The sequence below is a fragment of the Chaetodon auriga genome, chromosome 7 (genome assembly GCF_051107435.1).
Source record: "Chaetodon auriga isolate fChaAug3 chromosome 7, fChaAug3.hap1, whole genome shotgun sequence".
NCBI lineage: Eukaryota > Metazoa > Chordata > Actinopteri > Chaetodontiformes > Chaetodontidae > Chaetodon > Chaetodon auriga.
The window spans coordinates 6,590,404-6,614,464 of NC_135080.1; the positions used below are offsets into that span (position 1 = coordinate 6,590,404).

The window sequence follows — 24,061 nt, forward strand, 5'->3', positions numbered from 1 at the left end:
ATGGGGTGCTAACTCATCACATCACCCCTCGGTTTATCCATCCACATCTACATCTCTTTTTGACTGTCTGTCTATGCGCCATTTGGAGCAGCAGCGAATTGTGCAAACCACAGTATGAGGTCATTGGCCAGAGGTTCCTCTAAGTCTGGAGCTGGTTAAATAGGGCCCAGGCTCCCAGAACAGCCTGTCTCATCCTGTCCTGCTCTCCAGTGTACCAACTGGCTGCTGAAGTTAAGGAAGAGGGGGAAAGTGGATCTCTAAACAGAGCACCAGAAGATGAGAATACAACAAGTTAAACGGCATCAGCTAAATAAAAAGAATAAACATAATTAGAAAGGATTTGTCTGTTAGTTTAGTTTAAGGATAATTAATGTTGCTTTGTGATCCCACATGGAGAAAAGAATAACACCTAACCAGTATGCTAATATCCCTACGAGTCCCTGTGGAAGGCGAGCAGCACTGGCTTGTAAAGATTTTAGTGATTTCTTTATCCCCTGTAAAATATGCTGCCGGCTCAGGTGGTCTTCATTAGCCCGAAAACTGCGCAACCATTTACCACAACACAAAGGAAAACGTAAAACCAAGAAACTCCACATTGGGAATAGATTTAGCCCACAAAACAAGGAAACCGTGGCGCTGAACTATAATGTCAGCCTCTGTCATGTCATGTGTTTTTCTGGAACATTCCAAGGAGGCAGGGTAACTGGGCAGTAATGTTTTAAATCAGTCTTGACATGTCAGTATCCTTTTCACGTTTGCTCAGTCCCATTCATCACTCACTGTGGCACTCCATAATACCTGGGAAAGCAGGCCTTCCGTCAAAAGGCAAAACAGAGACGGTCTTACCCTTCAGAGAGCCATCCCACAGACTAAAATCTACTATGTAAGGTGGACAGCCATAGTGTATAATAATGTATAATAATGATGGTGAATGTTAGCACTTCATATTCAGCCTGTAACAGCACCAGAAGAAGAAACGGCACCATAAGCTTCCACTTCTACTTCTTCCTCTCCCACCTATCGGTTTTAACATCTGTAAGCCATTTCCACTTAAGAGCATGAGTTGGCCACCTCTTCCTTCTCACTTGTATTATTTTAACAGCCGTCGAGTGTTTTCAATCTGAGAGGGCACAGACTGGCACGCCACACACTGCTATATGGTACTGCATGGCCAACAGAAGGCTGCGCTCTTTACTCTGGCTTTTGGGCAGATGAGGGGTCCACTGTGGGCAAAGCTGCAGGTTTTTGGTCTCTGGCCAGTCCACCAGCTCAGGCTCATGCCAGATGGACACTAAGAACACTTGGACTGTGTTCCAGGCTCCTCTCTGCAGTGTCCTTCCTCTGTAGGGTGCGAGGACGTTGGAGCCTTCGCTCGGCTGAGTGGCCTGACAAATTGACCGTAGGCATATCACTAAACTAACCTTGGAGCTTTGGTGACCAGCTATACCAATGATCCATCTGGCAATCGGTAGCTGGCTGCAGCTGTCTTAAGAAAAAGATGAGACAATGGCGCATTCATGGAGAAAATTATACTCACTGTCCACTGGACCCTGACAGATGAGGAGGAGAGAATGGTGGGATTGTGCAGGTGAATGACCACTTCTCCCAACTCCCTTTGGATCTGACGATGGTCCACACCCTGGCTGGTTGGGGGGATATCTGTATGCAGAAGAGCAGACAACAAAAATTCATGCTGTTGCCTTAAGCAAGAGAAAATCCAAAACACTGCTGCACTGTATATCCAGTTCAGATCAGTAAGAAGGCAGTTCTCACCTTGTGTTTTCACAGCATCAGTGATAGGACTGGGATCACTCAGCCCGTAGGCATTGGCTGCCCGTACCAAGAAGAGGTAGACTGCGCTGGGCTTTAAGCCCTTCAGTACAAATGACTCAGTTTTCACATGCTCTGCCAAGGTCTGCCAGCTGCTCCCTGATGCATGACTGTGGACACGCAACACAGAGAATTAAGGTTTAAAAGGTTTCGCTGAGGCCACGCAGTTATTCTGGTTTATTGATCGTCCAGCTGATTAATTTTACCTGAAGGCCTCTATTACATAGGAGGTGGGTGTGGCTCCAGCATTGAGATTAGGTTTCCAGGAAAGGGCGACGGAGGTGCGGGTGACGTCCGTGACCTCAGGTTTGGAAGGGGCACTGGGGATCAGGTTCGGGTCAGTGGGTCTGTTTGGCTGGACTGGGACTCCAAACTCTTAATGCAGAACAGACAGAAGGGAAAATACGAGGAAGAATGTATTTTATTGCTATTTCCAAGCAAAGGCATGCAAAACATCACCAAGGGAAAGTGGAATAAGAATATTAGAACACATCAAGCAATCCAAAAAAAATGTACACTTGTCATTGGAAAACTTAACATCGCTACTGGGCTTCGGCTTACCGTGGACCTCTAAGAAGGCTTTCCAAGACGCCTCTCCACTGGGCGTGGAGGCGATGCAGGTGTAGGTGCCAGTGTCACCAAGCTGGAGGAGGAAAGGGGAGGAAATGTGGTTACATGGAAATTATTCAAATGTGTGCCACAGTTGCCTGAAGTGGAAGCTGTCTCTTTCCACCTCTTGCCCACAACCACTGCTCTGCTTATACATTCTGGTGGAGTCTGCAGCAGGCAGCTGTCATTGCCTGATAATCGCAATATTATCTCTTTCATAGCAGAAACTGGGGGAAAACAGCTGGAAAGGCCAAGTGGCAAACCATTCCTAGTTAAATGGAGAAGATTTTCACAGGATCATAGACTAATTGGAGACCTTTTCTCTTTCTACAATCCCCTGAGTACCAAACACGGCAGCTCTGTGTAACAGATGTGGTGACGATCTGTGCTGAAGATATATGGTTGAACCTCGATTTCTGCAAGTGAGGATCACTGAAACTTTAGAGGGCCAGTATGCATCGTTGACCTACGGTGTAGTAATTTTGTAGCTTAGTTACATTATAGTTCAGAAGCTACAACAGCAGAAAGTGCTTAAAGAGCTCGTACCTCTCTCTACCAAGGATGACGTTTGTTATTTTAACAATGGAAAATCTGCATTAAATCTGAATCTGCATCAAATACACATACAGTACAGACAGACACTCATGTGGTACATGTGCCAGACAGTGAAAGAGAGCTGAAAAAAATGTGAGTTCTCTGGAATATTCTTGGATTGACACCTGGATTTTGGATCCAGAGCCAACACAAACCATTTGTTGCTCGGCTCATGGCCTGCATTTCCACTGAATTTCATTGAAATCGGTTGACAGGTTTTTTCAGATATTCTTCTAGCCAACAGGATAATAAACATAACTAACACAAAACATAACCCTGTTGGCAAAGGTATATAGCATATTGTCACCATGCTGCATTTCTAAAGATGTCTGCTGCGTCAACTGCAGTCAAAATCTGTGGGTACGACAAAAATCCTTTTGTGGTTTGTGGGTGATGCAAAAGTATGCAAAGGGCTACTGTGCTGAACAGAAAGAGATAAACAGTTTGAATAACTGAATATGAACATGACCCTTGAGGTGTGTATTTATTTGTCTGGCAGGTAAAAAAAAAAGAATTAAAATTCAATAACGACGACACTGAACACTCACGCGACCACGTTAATGAATTACCTCACGCATCAAAAACATCTTCATTAAAAAGGTGTCAGGGAGAAATGACAAGTTCATTAATGTAAAGTGCCTGCGGAGTTTGCTCGGCTCCAGCAGGAGAGCGGCTCAGACGCATCGCCTCCTGCCTGCCTCGCACTGGCGGCCCAATCACACTGCAATCTTGTCACCACAAGACATGCCAGCATTCATCAGAACGCCGCAAACTGACGCGAACTCTGACCCCGTGACGCCTCCATCTGGAAGACACGTCAGCACCCCCTACTCGTCTCTCTGTAAGAGTGTGTTCAGCATCACACAGCTCGCCATCACACACACACACACACACACACACACACACACACACACACACACACACACGCTGACACGTAGAATTACACACAAAACCCACTGTGCTCGCTGACTGACAGGAACTAGACCGTTCGACTTCACAGACTCTGTTTCAAACCCACGACAACTAACTGACAGCCCACTGAGGGCTGGCTGCTGGCAGGGAACACATGCCTTATTTACCAACCAGCAGGGGTTTGCCCAGCACATTATGGATGCGATATGGACAACTTTGAAGTTGATTTGAATGGATTTAGACATTAAAGGCGGCCAAATAAAAAAAAAATATTTAAAACATAATTATATTTCTATATAAATATATATAGAAATGCCAGGCAAGGTTAGACATTCACGGTCGAATTACAAACTCCAAATGCCGCTGCAGAGTAATGGCTGCTGTGCTGTATATTTGCTCGCTGTTCAAAGGGGATCTGAGCATGTTCGTATGTGTGCAGGTGTCTTACCTTTGCATAGCGTATCTGCAATGCGCCTGTGTCCAGCTGTTTGACCCTGGAGTCGTGCGTGGACACCAAAACACCATCCTTCCTCCACAGGATGGTGGGGGCGGGGTTTCCTGATGCCACGCAGGTGAGGATCACGGTGCCGTCCACAGCGACTGTCTGATTGGTCGGGCCCTGTTTGATAACTGGTGGCGGGCGATCGGACACGACTGTGGGAGGAGGAGAAGGGGCAATTATGTGGAGAGGTTGGAGGAGAAAAACTGTGAAGGTGTTTGCATGCTGTGGCAGAGATTATAGCCAGCTTGTGTAGGAAAACACACAAAAGGCAGAGAATGGCGAGCATCTGACAAACAATGTGTAGCAATGTAAGCAGGCGAAAACGGCAAGGGGAGGGGGAGAGGGATTAAATCCAATTTCAAGAACTGGAAACAATTTTCTAATCATTCAGCAGCAGGAGTCGAACTTAGCCAAATAAAAGCAGCGTAATTAAAATGAAACAGCGTCAGATACTTCAGGTTTCTCGCTGCAGCTCTTCCAGACGCCTGGCACTACCCACATGAACGCTCACGGCCAACAATCCCCTTGCCCATCCCCCAGGCATAAAACACAAAACGAGGGAGAAAACGCTTACAAAAACATCCAGCCAGAACAGACAATGTGTATTAGCATGAGGACGTCTAAACTCCGCCTCCCTGCCTCCCAGCCTGTGAACCTTTGGCGCTCAACCAGTCAACATAAACGACAAAGTCAAAGAGAGAAAGAGCGAATTGACAGAAAGAGGAAGGCTGTAATGTGGAGAAGAGACGGGAGGCAAAGGGAGAAGATGTCAAAGAGACTTTATAATTACATGAACCCTATGCTTTTTTTTTCATTTGTATTTAGCCTCTGCTGCGTGTGTTTCATCCTCGTTCCTTGTTGTTTGCCTCGTTCTGATTATTAGTATCACTCATAGCACTATTGATGAGCACTGCTGTCAGCCCCACTGATTTACTAGCAAGTTACATTCAGTGCGGAGCAATTTAATAACTATCTAACACAGTGTAAAGGCAGCACATAATGATGCATGCATCCATGCATAGATCTTCAGAGCCGCGCTGCGGAGTAATCTCTGGGCTGCTTTGTATTTGCTTTTGTGTCGGGGCTGGTGCAATTACTAAAACATTGTCAGCACGACCTGTAATTACCAGATCTGCCTACGGAGAAGTGGTGGCCTCAGAGCGGCCTGCTCACTTTAATAACTGTTATTATTATCCAGAGAGCATGACAGAATGAGAGAGAGAAGCGGGGAGAGAGATATAGAGCATGCCATTGTAGGGCTGACACGAAGAAGGACATTTGGTAAATGAAGAGATGAATCTAGGTGTGTCGTAGAAAAAAATAGTAGCTGCCCAGATCTCTGCGGGAATGGTGGAAATGAAGCCAAGGCTAGTCCACCAGGCTGACAGGGATTGGCTAGTGGAGTAATTAGAGGACCCAATCCAGACCTCACCACACAGCCACAGTCTTCCAACGGTAGACAGCAGCAAGCCAGCCATGGAATACCAAAGGAGACATTAGCCAGTGTGAAGCCTGCGAAGCCAAATACTGAGCCACGGTCTGGGTGCACAGGCACCAGAGAGTCTCTACCTCTGACAGGAACACACTGAACAGGCCAGACCAAACCTCACAAACCTCAATTTGGATATTAATATGCTCTGCAGCACTACCACAGCATTTCAGATGAACGGCATTATCCTCATGAGCCAAAGATTATCTGAAATACCAACATTTATCCACTCAAGTCTTCTTTCAGCGTTCCGATTCCCTCTGAGGCTTTGCTGTGTGCAGAAACTGCGTTGAAAGAATGAAAGGTTGCTTACCATCAGTTACCTCTAGCAGAGCCTTGGTAATTACACTGCCAGCGATGTTGAGGGCCTGGCAGATATAGTACCCCATGTCTGAGCGTTCAGCATCAGTGATGGTCAGGTCCCCAGTCTGGGATACAGAAAATCGACTGAAGGGTTGAGGAGGTTGGTAGGAGAAGAGCAGGTTCTGTGGGGAATAACACGGATCACATGAAGTCAGACTCTGATTCACAGCTCGAATAAGCTAATTGGCCAGCTACACGCATGCATGCATCTGTCTTACAATATCAGCAAACAGTTCTTTCCAAAGCTCTGAATGAGGATGCTAGCATATTCTCTAACTGGACAAAGAGCCATTTTGAAATAAAAAACCTTTATTCTAGTTTATTTTGTTTACCTGACTGCCTTCCTGCTGCCAGAAAATGGCTGGCTGTGGGTTTCCAGTGGCTTCGCACTGGAAGGTGACAGTTCTGCCAACCCCAACCACCTGGTTCCTTGGTCTCACCACAAATGCCGGGGGCACTGGAGGACAGCCATGAGAATGGTTAGCCATTGAATAGACAAACATACCATAGTATATTATTATAGTTATCATAATATTACAGTTACATGTGGTCTGGCTTATTTGAATGAAAGACAAAAGAAATTTGACTGCAGCTACGGTGCCTGTATTCAAATCTGTTGGAACAATTCAGGCTCTCTTTCAAAACTTTGGACCGTTTGTGCACAGCAGATTAAACAGTAGGCTGATCAGCTTCAAAATGCAGGCATATTATAGTTGTAATGAATAGAAACAAAAAAAATACAGGGTTACTCCCATGCCCCCTCATTTGCATGGGCAAGGGCATGGACCATTAAAATTTACATGGAAATGGGAAATAAATTTGAGCCATCTGTCCATGCTGACACCCTCCAATAGCTCAGGCCTCAACCAGGATGCAGTATCCATGCATCTTAATGACCAATGTCATCCATGCAGGCCTTGCTGGTCTAATAGGCCATTTATGTGAGGAGACACACCCTCAATGTAGAGGTCCAGGGGCAGGCCAGCTTACATCTACACTGTACTTTAAAGAGGAGTCTGAATACATCCTCAAATATCATAAATCAGCTGGCGTTTTAATTATTTCTATACAGCACCTGTGTCAAGTAAAGCAATCTGAAAGCTGTCATTTGAAATACAGACTTAATCTGTCCACCAATGCGACGGGGTGTTTGGTAATGCATAAACGGAGAAATAATAGAATGAAATGATGCAGCTTTACCTTGGAGGCCCAAGCTGAGCATATTTTTACCCATTAATGTCCTTTTGTCACTGTTGCCCATGACAACAGAAACATGAGTGCTGATTGGAGGGTGGAGAAGTGATGGGAGGAGGATGGAGGGGGGTTGTGACAGCTTCCTGTCTCTGTCAGGGCGGTGAATAGGTGACGGGTGACATTTCAACTTACCAGACACGACTAAAAAGGAAACAAAAGCACAACAACAAAAAACCCGAAGATGAATAAATAAACAACAAACAGCATGACATTAAGATGAGAGATAAGGAAAATAACAATGTGATGTCCATGGGTTCAAATAATCATGTTCTTGTTATTCTATGAATAAAAGATATGTCATATTTCACCCTCGGCTCAAGACCCAGGGGACATGATAAACACGGCAAAGGATAATTACCATGAGTGATCAGGAATGCATTAAAATCACACACACAGGACAATACTGAAGAATTCAACATTCCTTCCCAGTCCTGGGACACGTTCAAGGACAAGAAAAATGTTGGATTAAGTAAAAGGTCAAAAAAAAAAAAAGAGGCACACAGACAATACCATGAAACACACAAGACAGATGTTTTATGCTTAGCAACATCATGCTTTGTTTGCTTTCCTCCTCTCTTTCCAGCTGCTGTGTGAAGGTGAATCTCCCCTGTACCCTTAATGAGGTTGAGAGCACCCTGAGGAGCAGCGAGATCACAGTCCTTCAAACACAGCCTCGCAAATATGAGCCTGATTCATAAAACCAAGGTGAATGTTAACCGTCAGTCTTTGGCCATAAATCTCCCTCGGCCAATCACTCACCTTATCTAATCTGTCTGCTTCAACGGCTCCCACGGAAACATAAATGCTGTCAGTCAGAGTAATGACCCACCCCTCCCTCCTCCCCCTGCTGGCCTTTAAAATGCAGATAAGACTTACATCAAACACTCCCAGAAGAAGACGCTCACCGCTATCCGTGTGCGAGAGGCTCTAGATGCACACAATCATGAGAACAGACACGCCCACAGATGCTCAAGCCCCCTAAAACACAGACACACATCCATTCATGTGTGTCTGAGCCTTTAATTAGGTAACCCTACCTCTCCCATGCTGCTGTGATCACAGTTGTGGACCTGGAGGGAGAGGTGAGCCTTAAATCTGACCGGGCTACTTTGTTGTGGGCTTTCCGCTAGCTCACAGCACAAGAGAGGCGGGGGGGGGGGGGGGGGGGGGTCTCTATCAATAAGCTAATCAGAGCAGCTGAGGAGAACACACTGAGCACTGTGGCCTCCAGCCCAATAGGAGGCAGGCTACGTACCAAAGAGCACAGCAGAGATATTAATGGGGATTTGAGCAGCGCTGCTGTTCAGTGGGCCTGACATCAACACGAGAGCACGACTGCACGCGGAGGATTTAGCATGATTAATAGCAGCTCCCATCGGGAGGTCTGTAGCATGTTTTAGATGTTCTGTCCCTCTCTCAGATTTTGTGTACCGTCCGTCAGCTGAAGTGTGGCGCTCACAACACAGCGAGGGTCTATCTGATGGTGAGGCTGCAGACAGGAAAGCTCCTCTCATTCACTCTTTTGGCAGCAGCTCCAAGTGTCCTTCCAGACACTTAACATGGGTTATTAGCAACGCCGCTCTGTGGACTACTATTCCATTCAAGACCTTTCTATACGTAAATCAATGCTCACAGCAAACTTAACCAGCCGAGAGAAAAAAAAAAGACTTGTTGATTTTCTGAATTCTGTCCAATACGGTCTGAAATATTTACATTCCTATGGTTGAAGTCCACTGGTGAGGCTTAATTAAGAAATACAGTATAAACATCATCCAACCACAGCAGAGCCAGATCAAAATGCCTTTGTGTTCTTACATCTCTGAAAACACACAGTCTCACATGTTCACGCACCCTCAGAATAGCTGAACAGCCCATCTCACTGAGGCATTCTCATGTGGCTTAGATTAATGATTTTACGATGAAACTATAAAAGCGGCTGGTGACTCGGCCAATTGTGACTGTCTCCCATCAATCAATGAAATATTTCACTCGACATATTTACGAGTCCAAAGGAGGTGTAGTAGACTGACAAACACGCGCGCAAGACAATAATTCACTGATTAAGTTAGTAACGAGGGCAGGGCACGTTGAAAGAAAAACAGCCCGAGGCACCGCTTCCACAATGTCGACATTGTTCGCTGACAATCGGAGCATGGAAGGTGTGAAAATCCCCCTCTGTCCACACAGAGCTGGATTCTACTCAGAAACCGTTAAAAGGGATTTGCTTTGTAGGACAATATCTGAAATATTAAGTGTGCTGCTATAGGTTTAATACAATTTGCACATACCATATTTCAGCGATAAACAAAGTGCATAATAACGCTGTGGGGAAAGGCGTCTATATTTAACCAGTCCTTTCAGAAGTCCTATTTTAATTCCACTGGTTTTATAGTCCATTTACACAGCAGATTTAGCAGAGAAAGCTGAGTTCAAAGAGTATTTACATTAATTCCACTTCAGCCTTCAATATCGGATTACCCATTTGTGGTGCAGTTCTCTCTGCCATAAGCTCACTACCGCTGGAATTATATAATTCAGCTGCTCGGTTATTCTTATGCAGCGGCTCTGCAGTCTTGCCATAGTTTAATGCAGAGTGACAGCATTGCCCACTAAGCACACAGACCAAACTCCTGCCCCCCACATTACTGTTGTCTTCACTACTACAGCGACATCTCGATACCTATACATCGTTTCTCCTACTTTGGCCTGTTCAGACCTACAATTACCCGGCTTTTCTTTCCTTTCTTATGCCCGCATCTGTAATTAGAAGCATGTCATTTCCGGGCGTGGGACTGTGGCCTGCTTGTCTTTAATTAGCTGGACTACTCAGTGCCCACAGCCTCCCTGGCCTCCTCATGTCCTGGTCTGGTTCTGAAGCACGGGGATCTGGAGACTAGAGAGAAATGGTTCTAGGAACTCTGAAAGCTTGGAGGTTCAGGCATCAGTCAGATTCAACCATGAGAGAGGAACAAGGATTCCAGTGATTCATGCTACGGCGCTCACCTGATCTTACACTCCAAGAAAGACATTTGTCCCCTTAAATCTATGGCAGGGGTTCTTCTTTGCTGGAGTAAAATCAGTTTAAGTGCTTTTACTTCCGTTTTCATGCCTTTCTAACTCTTATTATGACATGGGGGGGGGTTGAAAGGCATAATGTATGAAGAAAGGGTCAGTGCTTCACTTCTGCATGCAGGCAGCAGGGAATTGGCCTGAGGTTAAGACGTTTCATTTCCACAGAGGACAAGGGAGATTTTAGCATTTCAAATATGTTTCTAAGCCTGGAGAAGAGCTTATTGAACCAGCGCATCAATGCTGTTCCCTTTCATTAACTAAGCTTTCATCTGGGAGAAGGAAAGAGTGAAAAAAGGCAATAAGAGAAGCGGATATATTGACGGGTGTATTGACAGGAGTGCCTAATGTTGCTGTTCAAACCAATCTAAAGATTGTTGTCTTGTGGAGAAAATCAAGAAATAATTGCAAAGGGTGGCCATGTGAAGATGAAGTATCTGTGTGTGTGGGGGGGGGCTGGCAGAGGAATAAAATTGCCTTGTCTCTTTATATCTCTGCTGTGCTGATGGCTGGGAGTGACATTAATATGATTGAACTCACCACAGAAACCTCCCCCCCTGTATCCTCTTCACCACAATCGCCCCCCAGCCCCAGTTCCCAACCCGTTCTGCCTCAGCGGTGAGCCGCCACCGAGACCAACATACTCACTGTCCTTCCATCCAATCCTCATCTCCCGTGCGCTAAGCCTCCGCCTCCTTCCCTCCATTCTTCTCTCACGCGACTCCTAACATTCCCATTAGTTTGCCGTTAAATGGCCCCTGTGTTCCTCTGACTCTCAGGAGGGTATGGGGGTGATCCCAGCCCCCCAGTTCCTCTGAATGGTGTCTTTCTGAATGTTCACACTGTGTGACCAGCTGCTTTATATTCCAACTGTGTTAATAAGATGTCCAAAGGAAAGGGCCACAGGAGACACAAGAATATTCCATTGGATCAAAAATAGTACTGTATGTCTTAAAACATGAAGGAAGACAGGCCTCTGGAGAAATGCCACTTGTATAGGGCAAATGAAATCGATCGCTGTTGAGCTCCCATGTGCACAACTCTACGGCTGTTATGGATTTTTGCGTTTCATTTTATTAGAAATCAATCGGCTAATTGAGAGAGAATAGTTGAAAGTGATGACCGTGTAGTGCTAAAGCTGAGGGCTATTATCGCAATGCGGCTGGGCTAAATTGCATTTGAATCAAGCTGCACAGTAACCCAAAGAGGAAATGAATTCACACCAGCTGTCCAAGGGGCTGTAAATGATCAATTTGGCCAAACAGAAAAGGTATTCTGTATTACCGTGGACGGTGAGCGTGGCCGACGCTTCCGCCTTGCCCACCATGTTCTCGGCCACGCAGGTGTAGGAGCCGACATCAGCTGAGGTCAGACGGCGGATCTTCAGGGTGTGGTCCTCGCGAATCTCATATCTGGGTTGAAACAGGTTTAACAAATGTTGTCAAACACACAGAAACTTTGCAGACTGAGTGCGATGTGCGTCAGCTGACGACAGACAAAAGCGAGCAGAGGAACAAAACAGACAGGGAGCGGGTGAGGGAGGGAGGCATTGTGTTATGAAAGAAGACCAGTCGGTGAGTCATACCTTCCTTTGGGCAGGTCACCATCGTCTTTCCTCCAGCGCACGGTGGGAACTGGGTCGCCACGGGCCTCACACCTGAACTCTACACTCTGGTCCACTAACACCACCTGGCTGCCCGGGCGACGCACGAAGCTGGGGCGCTCTGCGAAGATAAAAACGGCACGCGAATGAGCGATCACAGCAGCACTGGACTAATGATGTGATTAAGGTAGAGTCATTAAATCTGTTGCTTTCATTTCCTCAATAAATCTCGGTTTTGCTCTTTGCAGTCAGGCTTCAGAGCCAAGTATGAAACTCAATTGAAAACTGAATGAAGCCCAGCGGAAAAAGCCGTCTTGAAAATAATGTTAATGTAAATCATTTAGATTTAGGTCCTGTGAGGTGTCCTGGAATGAAAACGAGGAAATAATTGACTTGAGTTTGTCTACAGAGCCTCGACAGGACAAAGTTATAAGCAATTTATGGTAATAACGCACATTAAATAAGAAAAAATATAGTCCAGACAGTAGACATAAGTCATAAGGACAGGAAACTACTTAGTGGTACAGTATATGGTTTTAATTACACAAGACAAGGCAGTGGATTAATTGAAGACAGAGAGAGTCTGTCCTCTCCTGTCACCTTGTTGACCCCATCACCCTCAAATCCAGCTCAGATTCTCCAACAGTGCAGGGTCACCACAGCACTTCCCCATGTTCATCTTTATATCGCAAGAAAGTTGCTGTGAACGCATCAGACTTGGGCTCCAAAAACTCACCAGGGTGGTTTATGATTAACCTCAGTTCCTGGGTTACAATACTCTGATGGACAAACACAAAAGCTCGGAGCTGGCCTGGTTTAAGCCCTGACAGTATTATTTCAGAGCAATTATTCATCTTCACAAAACCGGCTTTGTCGCCGTTCCGTCTGACAGATTGTAAGAGGTCTCTGAGGAGGAGAGGTGGAGGAAGTGAAAAAGCTGCCAATAAAATCAGGAGTCTGGACATGTTCTCTGCTTGGACACAGCAGAGTATCGGGGTCAGAGGTCACTCATGGTGAAATAAGGTGCTGCTGGTCACAGGAGAGAAGCTGCTGGGGCCAGCGTGGGATTCATAGTTAAGTGTGAGATTAGAGGTCATCTCACACTCTATCTGATAAAGGTCAGCGACACCATTCAGCTCCCTGAGAGACAGACAATCAAAGCTTAACATCTGGATTCTGTTTCTCACTGCAGACAAACAGAAAAAAAATGTGTGTGTGTGCATGTTTGTGGCTTGGACGCGCACAGACAGTAAAGCAGACAACAGATTGAGATACTCCAATAGAGAAAGGGATTAATTACCGAGCACTGTGAGTTCAGCAATTTCACTCTCTCGTTCCCCAACCATGTTGGTGCCAACGCACACGTACTTCCCAGCGTCACTCTTCCGGGCATTTGTGATCATCAGCTTCCCTCCACGTATCTGAGGGAATAGAAGAGGAAGAGGTGAGAGGCGAAACATGGAGAGAAAAAAACAGCGATATTAGAGTGTGAGAGACACTTGGGGAAAGCGGTTGACACGGAGAAAACAGAAAACAGCATAGCTCAACCATTACAAAACATTTCCTGATTGCATTTAAGAATGCCTGTGAGCATTTACTTACCAAAAAGCCATTACAACACCACGATGAAATGTACTCACAAACACATAATGGCTTGGTGCTGAGGAGCGTTTTTTTATTGGGTTTTTGCTCTGCGCTTACAGAGATAGAGACCAGCTCTCTCACCACTTCTAGCTGTTCCCACTCAGCCTCCACTCGAAGTCTAAATCACTATCGGTCGGCCTCTTCCTCCTCAGGGTAAGCTGAGCCAAAGAACACTTTCTCAATCCAACACAACCGCAGGTCCCTGAGGGAACACCTGAGGCACTGCAGGACGGCAAGCACTTTTCCAGTCACCACAAAGAGCTTCAGGACACTTCTGTCGGGAGTGTATGAAAGAAAAGGTTTCTCGGAATTTTTTTTTTGTGTGTGCATACAGCTACAAGTGAGAGCAAGTGAACATACATTCAAGCACACACACCCAGCAGTCAGTGTGTGTTTGTCCAGGTGAATGTCATGTCTGTTATTTCCCAGGGCTTTGATTACAGGCCAGAGGAGGTGCTTTGTTCTCAGGCAGTCAGAAAGGCAGCCCCGGCCCCAGCCCAGGCCCCTCAGCCCTTCTCTCAGCTCACAACCATGCCAGTCAGCGCCGAGACAGACAATAGCATGGTGCACCAGTGATCTCTGTGCCTTGATGGGGCTTAAGGTTTTAAATGTGCACATCAGCCTGCAAGACCAGGACCGCCACCTGCAAGCAGGTAATCGATACCCTCATTAGAGACACAGTGACAGAGAACTTGACACGCAATATTGCAAAGATCTGCTATCCCTGCGAGTGCCGTGTTAAACTCAAGCTCTGCTGCATGTGTTTTCACTTGCAAGCTAAGATATATCTCAGAAGAATCTACACCGCTGAACTTTAAATACAGTCAAGTTTTCATCACCTGGACGTGAGAGACAAACTTAAAACGGCGTGCGTGGCAAGATTTTCTAAAGTCGCCAGTGTAAGTCTGAAATTCATCAGGGACAGCGTTACAACCGGACACATTCCTCTGGTTCTGACGCATTCCTCAGCCCTTCACCCCTGTTTAATATTCATGGAAAAGCAGGAGGCAGAGGGACTTGAAGAGGCTGCGGAAGCCTGGCTTATTTAGGGAACCCCGCGGTGCAGGAGGGGTTTGAAGTATCATTATGTTACTGTTTGTTTGAGGAAAGGCTTAACAGCTAAAACACTGTGACACTCACAAAGCACAAGGTCAGGGCAGACCATACAGCAGAGAAAGAGGGGGGTGTGCTGTTGGGTCCGCAGAGCTTTGACATGAGGATCCACTTAAGGCCCCGTCCACTCTATCCATATTCTTACCTCTGTGTGTCTGTGGCAGTTTCCCATTCTCCACAGGCATATTTGGAGTGCCAGAGCAGCAGGGACTCTGAGAGCTGGCTAAAGTAAATGAATGCAGCGGCGGCAGCCCTCTTTTTCTCTGCATGCATATCCTCTCCACACAACACAGCGAAGCACACAGGCAGCTGAAAGCCCCAACAATCTGACCATTATCCCTGCATTACAGGGAGATGGCTCTATCCTGTTGCCTTTTGTCTCATGTCATTTGGCAATGCTGATAATGAAAAAGCCCCTATTCAGCATGCACTCTGTTGGTATTCACACAGCAGTTCATTTTCCAGGCTGATAATTAGCCACAACTATTGCACAGAAGGAGGAGGACAATGTGCTGCATTTTGGCCATTTATGATGTTGCTGACAGACTCTTGTTTTAAGCAGACGACGGCGTAAAAACGGGCATTTTTCCCGCTTATGTTTATTTATCGTTTACTTGTTGTTCCTGAAAGACCTGTTTGATGAAGTTGAGAGGAGAGTGGCCAGCTGCTGACAGGGTAATAGACCTACCTCACTTTTCATGGCTCAGTGGGGAAACATTTCACAACCGCCCCACATGAAGTCATGAATATATGTGAGATGGCACACAGCATGTCGTTGGTGTTTACATACAGCTGACTAAAATAGATAGAAAAACAGAAGGGTTCCTTCTGATGTGTCTGCCTCCCTCTGAAGTTCGCTCCCTCCTCCTCCTTATGCTGTGGCAACCAAAGACAAGCCGACCCATCCCAGCGAAGTGCGGTGCAGAGATAAAAAAAATCCCCGCTGCAGGTGGTTTGGGACCTCGCTCTGATCAACAGTGATCACCAAGGAGACTGCACGTTCCAGCATGTTGCATGGGGGCCAGACAAGCTCAGCTGTTCATCACATTATACAGATTCCACCCTCTGCTGCTCTCTTTAAAGCCCAATATTCACTCATACCAAATTTACTACAACATAAACAAACTCTGGACAGCGCCCCATGATGTCCTGGTTCTAATACAACGTGACCCGCTGACATGGGCGTGCACAGGACGCCGTCTGTCACCGCCGTTGATTATACATACTTAGTGCTACTTTAAAAGTGGTCTTTCGGGAGGGCCCAGTCTGTGAGGTTTCGTGCTTGACAGGAAGTTTACAGTGAGCTACACCAGCTGGTCCACGCAGCACTGTTAAATCCAGCAGAGGCTGTTTTCAGGTCCATGCAAGGCCCAACGCTGCTGCAGGCTACAAGGACACAGTCTGTGTCACAGCAACAGTGTTCACAACGTTCACTCGAAGGATTTCACCCATCAGTGCACAAAGTCACGTATACAGCAGCAAGAACAAGTCCTCACGTCCACCATGCAGGGGTTGGGATGGCTGTAAGTGCAGAAATGACGTATAAACAAGAGAAGTAATTGTATAGAAGGGAAAGATCAAACGGCCAACATGACTGTCTTCAATGCTGGTTTAGGAAAAATGGGATGTTTAATTTTTCCTAAAATACCATCTACAGTGTGGCAGTGGGAACAAATGGGTAGTAAGGTGTCAACACAGTAAATACACGATACGATCTCAATGTGTAGAAAACACAAGACAGACGATTCAAAGGCCACACAAGTTCCCTGTGTGTCATAGAGGTTTTGTGCTTATCTGTAACTACAGTCTTAACTGACGGACAGATGTGATTTGATCCACTTGAAACTAGATTACGGGCTTGTTTCTTTCAGCTATGCTGCTCAGCGCTCAGATGCTGACTCTCGATCTTCTGCCTGTGCAGCTTAGAAAAGATAGAAAGAATACTCACACACTGTTTGGGAGTCTGAACTGCGATCAACGTGCCCAACCTCAGCTGACCCTCACTGAGCAAAACTGTGTTTAGTCATGTAAAGTCCATCGCTCAAGACAGCCAGCAGCCATAAATCACTGTTTTAACTCACAGAGTAATGAAAATGCATTGAGCACAACTAGCCCGGGCTGGATTTCAGCGCTACGCTACAGGCATACAGAGTGGAACATCTTTATTACTCTATGTTGTATTTATTATCTGGGGAAGATTTGATTTTCCATGACTGTACTGTGAAGTTAGTCATCGTCAGCACTTGGAGGCCAAACTATTTGACTGCTCAACAACTGCACAACGTGCAGAACCTTAAAACCCCACCAGTCAGACTGTGAAAATGGGATCCAGCCCCACAGCTAACTACTTCCCCCTCACTAGCTGCTTGCGTGCTGAGTCAGAGTCTTGTATTTCCCTTAAGCACGTATCCAATCAGTATAATCAAACACAATTAAAAGTCTCTTCCTGCTCAAGGAAAACCACGATGGACACCAAGTCGTGTTTGGTTGAAACAGTATGAGCTAAGGTTATTCGAGCGAACATGCAGAGCTGATTGACGGGGCAGCACTGGCTGTGCTGTTGTTTTAATTAAAGCTGAATAATTGGAGGTTTGGTTGCGAGTCAAATGTAGGGAGTTGTTTGGATTCTGCAGGCGCTGCTGCTGCTGCTGAGCACAACTTTCTCCTCTTCGATTCTAGTCAGCTCATTTCTCCCTCCTGATCCGCGCTTCTCCTGGTTGATTTCATCAGCGGGTCATCCCAAATCAATGCCCTGCTGCTGACTGATGGAGCAAGACTTATTCTATCTACCTCAGTCATTAAAGGTTGTAGCCACCAAAATGGGCTGCTTTGGGTTTGGTAATTGCTATACGTGAATAATGAGCCAAATAAATCAATCTTTTAACAAACACTGATGTGCTGGTAATGACTTGACCTGCATCACTGGGTCACTCTATCTCATACATTTCAACACATCAACCTTATATACATCAGGCATCAGTAGATTGGCCTACGTGTCAGCAATAACAATGCTGAAGTGACTGAAGTTTCCAGAAAAAAAAAAAAAAGTCTTACAGTGATCCTCTCATCTCGGTCGTCGATGTTTATCCCGTCTTTTTTCCATGATATGGTGGGTTCAGGATGTCCACGTGGAGGCTGACACTCCAGGACCGCTGGCTCGCCTGCTGCCACGATTACATCTGCAGGGTTTTGTCTGAAGTCATCACGTAGAACTGCAGGAAAGCAGAGAGAGGGAGAAAAGAAAAAAAATGAACAAAATGTCAACAAAATCACAGCACTTACAGCTGTTACCTGCCGCAATTACAAAGCTAAAGGCAGCTAGTAAAACAGCAGTCAAGGTGTTTTGAAACACATCATTAATCCTGCACAGATGACACAATGTAAGGCACACATCACTACTGATTTTCTGCACATAGCCTACCACGAAAACTGACAATCCCACTAAAATCTCCTCACAGCGTCTAATAATAGCTAAATAAAAACAGGTGTGTATGGTCTACCCTTACATAGGTGCTGTTTTCAATGGCCTGCTTTCTTCTATATAACCACACTATCAATAAGCTTTACAACAGCGAGGATAAGCTGTGCCCATCAACATCCTGAATAGTGATGACCTTCCTCTTTGTTGACCGAAGCACACACACATATAATCATGCACACAAATACACACACACACACTTCACGACACCCTGATCATCGCCTCTCCATCATCACTTCTTCATCGCTCCCTGACGCTCCATATTTACATCCTCTGCGCTCATACAAGCGTGCTGCCTTAACATTGATGAAAATCCACATTAGATCCAATCCAACACTGGAGCCTTGCTAAGGACTTTGGTTGGATAAGATTCCTATTTGCATCAATTTTCCCTGGTAGAGGTGCTGTGAAAAAGATGACACAGCAATGGATTTTCATTATTGGGACATGAGAGGCCCGCAGCTTCTCATAGGTCTAATTTGATACTGAATGGATGTGGGGGTTTCAAGAGATGAACGGAGCAATTCTGATTTTCATTTGGGGCTGAATGCAAAATTACAAAACCTGCCTCACCTAAATTCATTAGTCTTTGCCTGCCTGCCTGCCTTATCAGAATATCACATCAACATCATTGCTAACCAGTAGCTCCACAAAGCAGATCAATGCATATCTATTTTCTGAGGGGCAGCAGAACCATGTATCTCTGGAATCCATATCTCCAGCGTTCAAGATAACCTGGAGGTTTATTGAGAGGGGAGAAAGTAATGAAAAAGCAACAAGCTCCCTTCTGCACACACTGTGCCAGTAATCATTTTCCCAGCTTTGCTGTATATACGTATAAAAACATATGAAAATAGTGCTTGTAAATTTCAGGCTGAAATTCAGGCCACACACAAAGCCCACAAGGTCAGCACAGTGTGTGCATGTGAATGGCTAACCTTGTTCATGTATGGAAAAGTAATGTGAATGAGGGCTTGTGTCTGTGTTCTGGGGGGAAAAACAAGCTTTTGCCGTCTATTGTCTCACGCTCCTCAGCTTGCTCGAAAGTCACCTCAGTCACAGATCAAAGTCAAGCTCACCCCAGGACCCCTCACCTACTGACAGCCAACAAATTCCTCACTAAACCCTTTAAGCACTTAATTGGTCATTGCTGAGCCCAGATACTGCTCTCTGCCTCTCGTAGCGAGGAGTGGGAATCCAGTCCAACAGTAGGAACCTGGTTTTGGTGTAAGATGGGTGGTAATAGCTTCCCCAGTCCTTCGCTGCATAATCACACCCACATCGCTGTAAGTGTAAACGTTACATTGCCTCGTCTCAATTCTTAAGCATAGGAAGAGTATTTATCAGAAACAAAGCAAAAGGGTTCCTCAGATATTCTGCGGCTCGTACAGTATGCTGCTGCCGCCTGTGAGTGGGAGGCACACCTCCACAGATAAATGCACAGCGCGCTCTGCACAGACAGATAACCATTATGTGTGTGACCCCCTAAATTTTCTACACTCACTCTGATCCAAGTCAAACTCAGCAGTGCAGCTGCACGGTGAGTGAGCTCATTTGGCGCAGTCAAAAGCAGATACAGCCATCCAGGAATGCAAATGTAAACACTAAACATCCGATCCATTAGAGCACCAGCTGCATCTGAAGAAACACTGTCTCGCTTTGTATCAGCAGGGTCACCTTGTTCTGAGGAGCGCTATTGTAAAAGTCAGCCTTGAGTTTCAAGGTGAGTGAAGCATTGGAGCTGCTGTGGCCACATTCACAAGTGATTTTTCTTTCTTTGTGTTTTTTTTTTTTGTTAAATGAGTATAAAAGTGGAAGCAACAGCTGGTTACAGTTGCTGAGAAACACTGTGTTGATCATGAGCGTGTACTCTTAAGAATTAAAAGAGTGTGTGGGAGAATTCATGCTTCTCCTGCACAGCTAAGGCAGAGCCTGCAATAAATGCTCGGGTGAGTAACTTTAACTCTGACATTAAGTGCACATCGTCTCCTCTCAGCAGGTCTCTACCCCCCCTGCTGGCCTCGCTGTAACTCTTTCAGCTAACATGCAGATGCATGTGTCCCTCTGGAAAATAAAAAGGGATGTTTGGTGGGGAAAAGAGGAAAAATAGGGATGCTGCACCGACTAGCTGGAGGCCTGAGGGAGAGCTGGCATCATCCAGTGTTTACACCAACAGCGCGGTGACCTCCACCCCTCCTTAACAGCACTCACTCCCCCACCTCGCTGCCCTCTCTCCTCCTCCAAACCAACACCTCTTTGTTATAAACACAGCTGAGTGCAGCGCAGCAGACAGCCCCGAACATCTGCGTAGTGAAAAACAAAATCCTCTGGGATGGAGGCAGAATGAGCAAGAATGAGACAGAGGCCGCCAGACAGTCTGTCAGACAGACAGACAGACAGACAGACTCAGATCTGGATGGGGTACAAAGCCCCAACTCTTCCGCCAAAAGCCCTGTCAGATCCGGAGCTGTGGTGGAATCGGTTGCCTCTGGCCCCCCTGGTTTAAATAAGACATCCAGCGTCCCTCCTTCCTGTATACATACTGCATAAGGCCCCGCTCGCCTGCCTCCCTGCCTGTTCCTGTTCTAGGACCCAGAATTGGGTGAAAGAATGGGAGAGGGAGGCTCTCACGCTGTGTGCTGTCCTTAAAGTGAGTGTGTGTGTGTGTGTGTGTGTGTGTGTGGTGTGGTCTGTGTTTGGGATAATGAGCCTGCTCTACCATTCTGTCTCTCTAGTGAGCCTGCAGCTGTCCCCTAGCAGATAATATTTCCTGCGCTATTAACAGGGAGGCCAACCTCAATGTGTGTGTGAGAGTGTGTGTGTTTGTGTGTGTACAGAGAGAGATTTTCAGTTTGTAGCTTAATATGTGGAAATGGGCCAAAGTCACAGGTCCCAGCATGAAGACGCCTCTTTGTCCGTCCTGGATTTGCTCAAATATGCTGATGACAGGATGAAACGGAGTGAATATCCGGACCTGGACAGATATCAATACGCTTTGTCAAGGTAAAGGGATCTATTTTGCATTGCGTTTCCTCTTTTCAGTGCGCTAAGAACAACACACATCCTATCTCATCTGGCTGACATGCCTCGCTGCAAGACAAACAGCTGACTGTGCATAAAACAACCATATCTATCCAAGCAGAGGTTTAGTTTGCAGTGGCAAGAATCTGTTGGGCCCTGCCAAGCCCAGTCTAACAACACTCTACTGTACTGTGTGATAAATCGCTCCCCAGGTCCACAGTAGCAAATTGGAGCTATGCTGAAGCTAACGCAATTAGCTGCCATCATTTCTTACGCCCAAACCCTCCTTTAAAGGTCAGCTGAGATGGCTGCACTCAGCTCTGAAAGCTCCCAGGTTCATCACCCCCCCCAAACGATCCCCTGTCCACCCACACACACACAGACACACACATGCGTGCACACAGACACAAAGAAACACACTCTTTTCCTCAGGAAATTGAAAACAGATGTTTAAATGTCAAATTAAAATGAGATTCCCGTGCTGGCCCTCCAACATTAATGAAAATGAAGACTTAATGCCACACACAAGTCTGGGTGGGAAGATCAGATGAGCTTTGTTCTGAGGAAATTAAACCAAGTACAACAAGCTTCCCCGCAAATCTTTGGAAGGATACAAAAACAGACCCACCAGGGAATTAAAGATTTATCATAAGGCACCCAGAGTCAATCCTGCAGAGACACAGAGCACAGCATGGGTCTTGCCTTTGGCTTTGGATTTTTCCTTCAAACAAAATGGACATGGCTAGTCCCTGAAGGGAAACAGACATGAACGATAACAGCAGGGAAACGGTACTAAAGAGAGGGAGAAGAACAGATGACGCGAGAGACAGTGAGAGATAATCCATTTCTCTTCTCTGTGGTCTCTCCTCCTGGTTTGAAGGTAGTTCTGCGTCTTTTAAACTCAACAAATTTGCTCTGTTCGCTTTAAAAGCCGCCTCAATGTCAGACTCTCGGGGGTCCAATGTCATCAAATATTACCTGAGGACATAAAGTGGGGATGAATGGACAGTGAGACACTGAGAAAATATCAAAAGGCTAAGCAGCTCCAGATGTTCATCTTTAGCAGAACCGCTATCCCTATTTACTGCCTCTATGATGCAGCAACGAGCCAAGTCAACAAGAACAAAATATAAAAAAAAAGAAAAGGTCAAAGCAGGGATGTTTCACTGATATTTTGCATGTAAAGAAAGCAGTCCCACATTCACAGCAGCTGCAGCACATTAAAATTCTGGTCAAATGACAAATTTAGGAGTATTAAAACAGGGCTTATATTGCCTGAGCTCCCCTCCAGTCCATTTCTACTTACTGTACAACATAATTCCTCTGCCCCCTCATGACTGTTGTTTGTGCCATAAGCAAAAATCTGCCTTATTCACAGTGCAGCTGTGCTGTGTGCTAAACCCTTCCATATCGATGCTCTTCACCTTGCCCCCAGCTCTGTCCTGTGGGACAAACACCTCTCATTCTCCCCCTCCACGAATCTCCCACTTTGTCTCTAAATTTCTCTCTCCCCTCTCAGCATTTGACCCCCTTATCTTACCTCTCTCTCAGCTCACACACACACTGAGCAGCTTACATCAAAGACAGGCTCGTAGCGATGGTGTGTTAACCCGGGCCACTCTGTTGCAAAGGCTGCTGCAGGTGGATGATTCGCCAACGGCGTGCGTACAGTGTGTGTATGTTTTTGCGCTGCATAAATCTGTAGTTTTGCTAGTGGGTGTGAAGATATAACAGGACTCCTGCTGTACTCTGGAGAATCACTGCCTCCCTGCTCTCCCTCCTCCCACTCATTCCCTCGTTCCCCCTTGACCCCACCACCACAGAGATGAGATTGGACACGGCAGACTCCCCTCTCTTTCTCAATCTGGCTCTCGTTCTTCTGCTCTGAGCTCATGCCCTCTTTCCCACCCTGCAGACACTCCGTCCCGTCCTGCAGCATGCAGGCTGCACTGAGCATGCCCATAACACTGTCAGGGATGGATGACTACGGATATAAACTTCACAGCTACGTACACATACACAAATACAGAGATAAAACTGACATGAAAGGAAGTTGTAGATAATAGTGGACATGACAATAAAGCCACTGCACACTTTCGACAGCGAAATGTTTTGTTCTTTTAGAATTAAATTTATAGCTTCACATTTATTTCCAAATGCCGCACTGATAAATCATGTAGAAAACAATAGAACCTCTCTAGACAACCGTGACATTCAATATCAGGTCACATCTGCAGAGTTACACTGGTTAAAAATACTTGACAGGCTAAGTGCCTGGTTGACCGAAAGACACCTTGTGGACACCCGTAAATATGTCAACAAGAGGAGACAGACTATTACCCGCCTGGCCTTTAGGGTTTGCACCTGCACACCCTGAATGCCGTGAGGTCATCCTCCAGACTCAGATGTGATGTCATGTCACTGAACCGAGACAGGATGCCCCTATTAGCTCTTATAAACATTCAGAGCCGGAACAATAAACCATGTGAGTTCATTAGTAAATAAACAAAACACAGGCGTACATGTGCCTGTCAGCATGTTCCCTCAACTTGTCTTACTTGCTATGGTATAAAGATCGAG

The 24,061-nt window shown here is 46.0% G+C and overlaps 1 protein-coding gene across 4 annotated transcripts in view; it reads right to left on the reverse strand.

Moving 5' to 3' along the window:
- The window catches only part of robo1 (roundabout, axon guidance receptor, homolog 1 (Drosophila)), a 217,054-nt gene that overhangs the window by 23,749 nt on the left and 169,244 nt on the right, over positions 1–24,061 (reverse strand). For all 4 annotated transcript variants that reach the window (XM_076734888.1, XM_076734890.1, XM_076734889.1 and 1 more), the window contains 11 exons: positions 18,037–18,194; positions 13,526–13,646; positions 12,208–12,346; positions 11,907–12,034; positions 6,632–6,756; positions 6,250–6,421; positions 4,394–4,599; positions 2,392–2,473; positions 2,037–2,205; positions 1,774–1,940; positions 1,538–1,659 (listed from right to left, as the gene is read on the reverse strand). In XM_076734888.1, the coding sequence (XP_076591003.1) occupies positions 1,538–1,659; positions 1,774–1,940; positions 2,037–2,205; positions 2,392–2,473; positions 4,394–4,599; positions 6,250–6,421; positions 6,632–6,756; positions 11,907–12,034; positions 12,208–12,346; positions 13,526–13,646; positions 18,037–18,194 (1,589 nt within the window). The remainder of the gene's footprint in view (positions 1–1,537; positions 1,660–1,773; positions 1,941–2,036; positions 2,206–2,391; positions 2,474–4,393; positions 4,600–6,249; positions 6,422–6,631; positions 6,757–11,906; positions 12,035–12,207; positions 12,347–13,525; positions 13,647–18,036; positions 18,195–24,061) is intronic.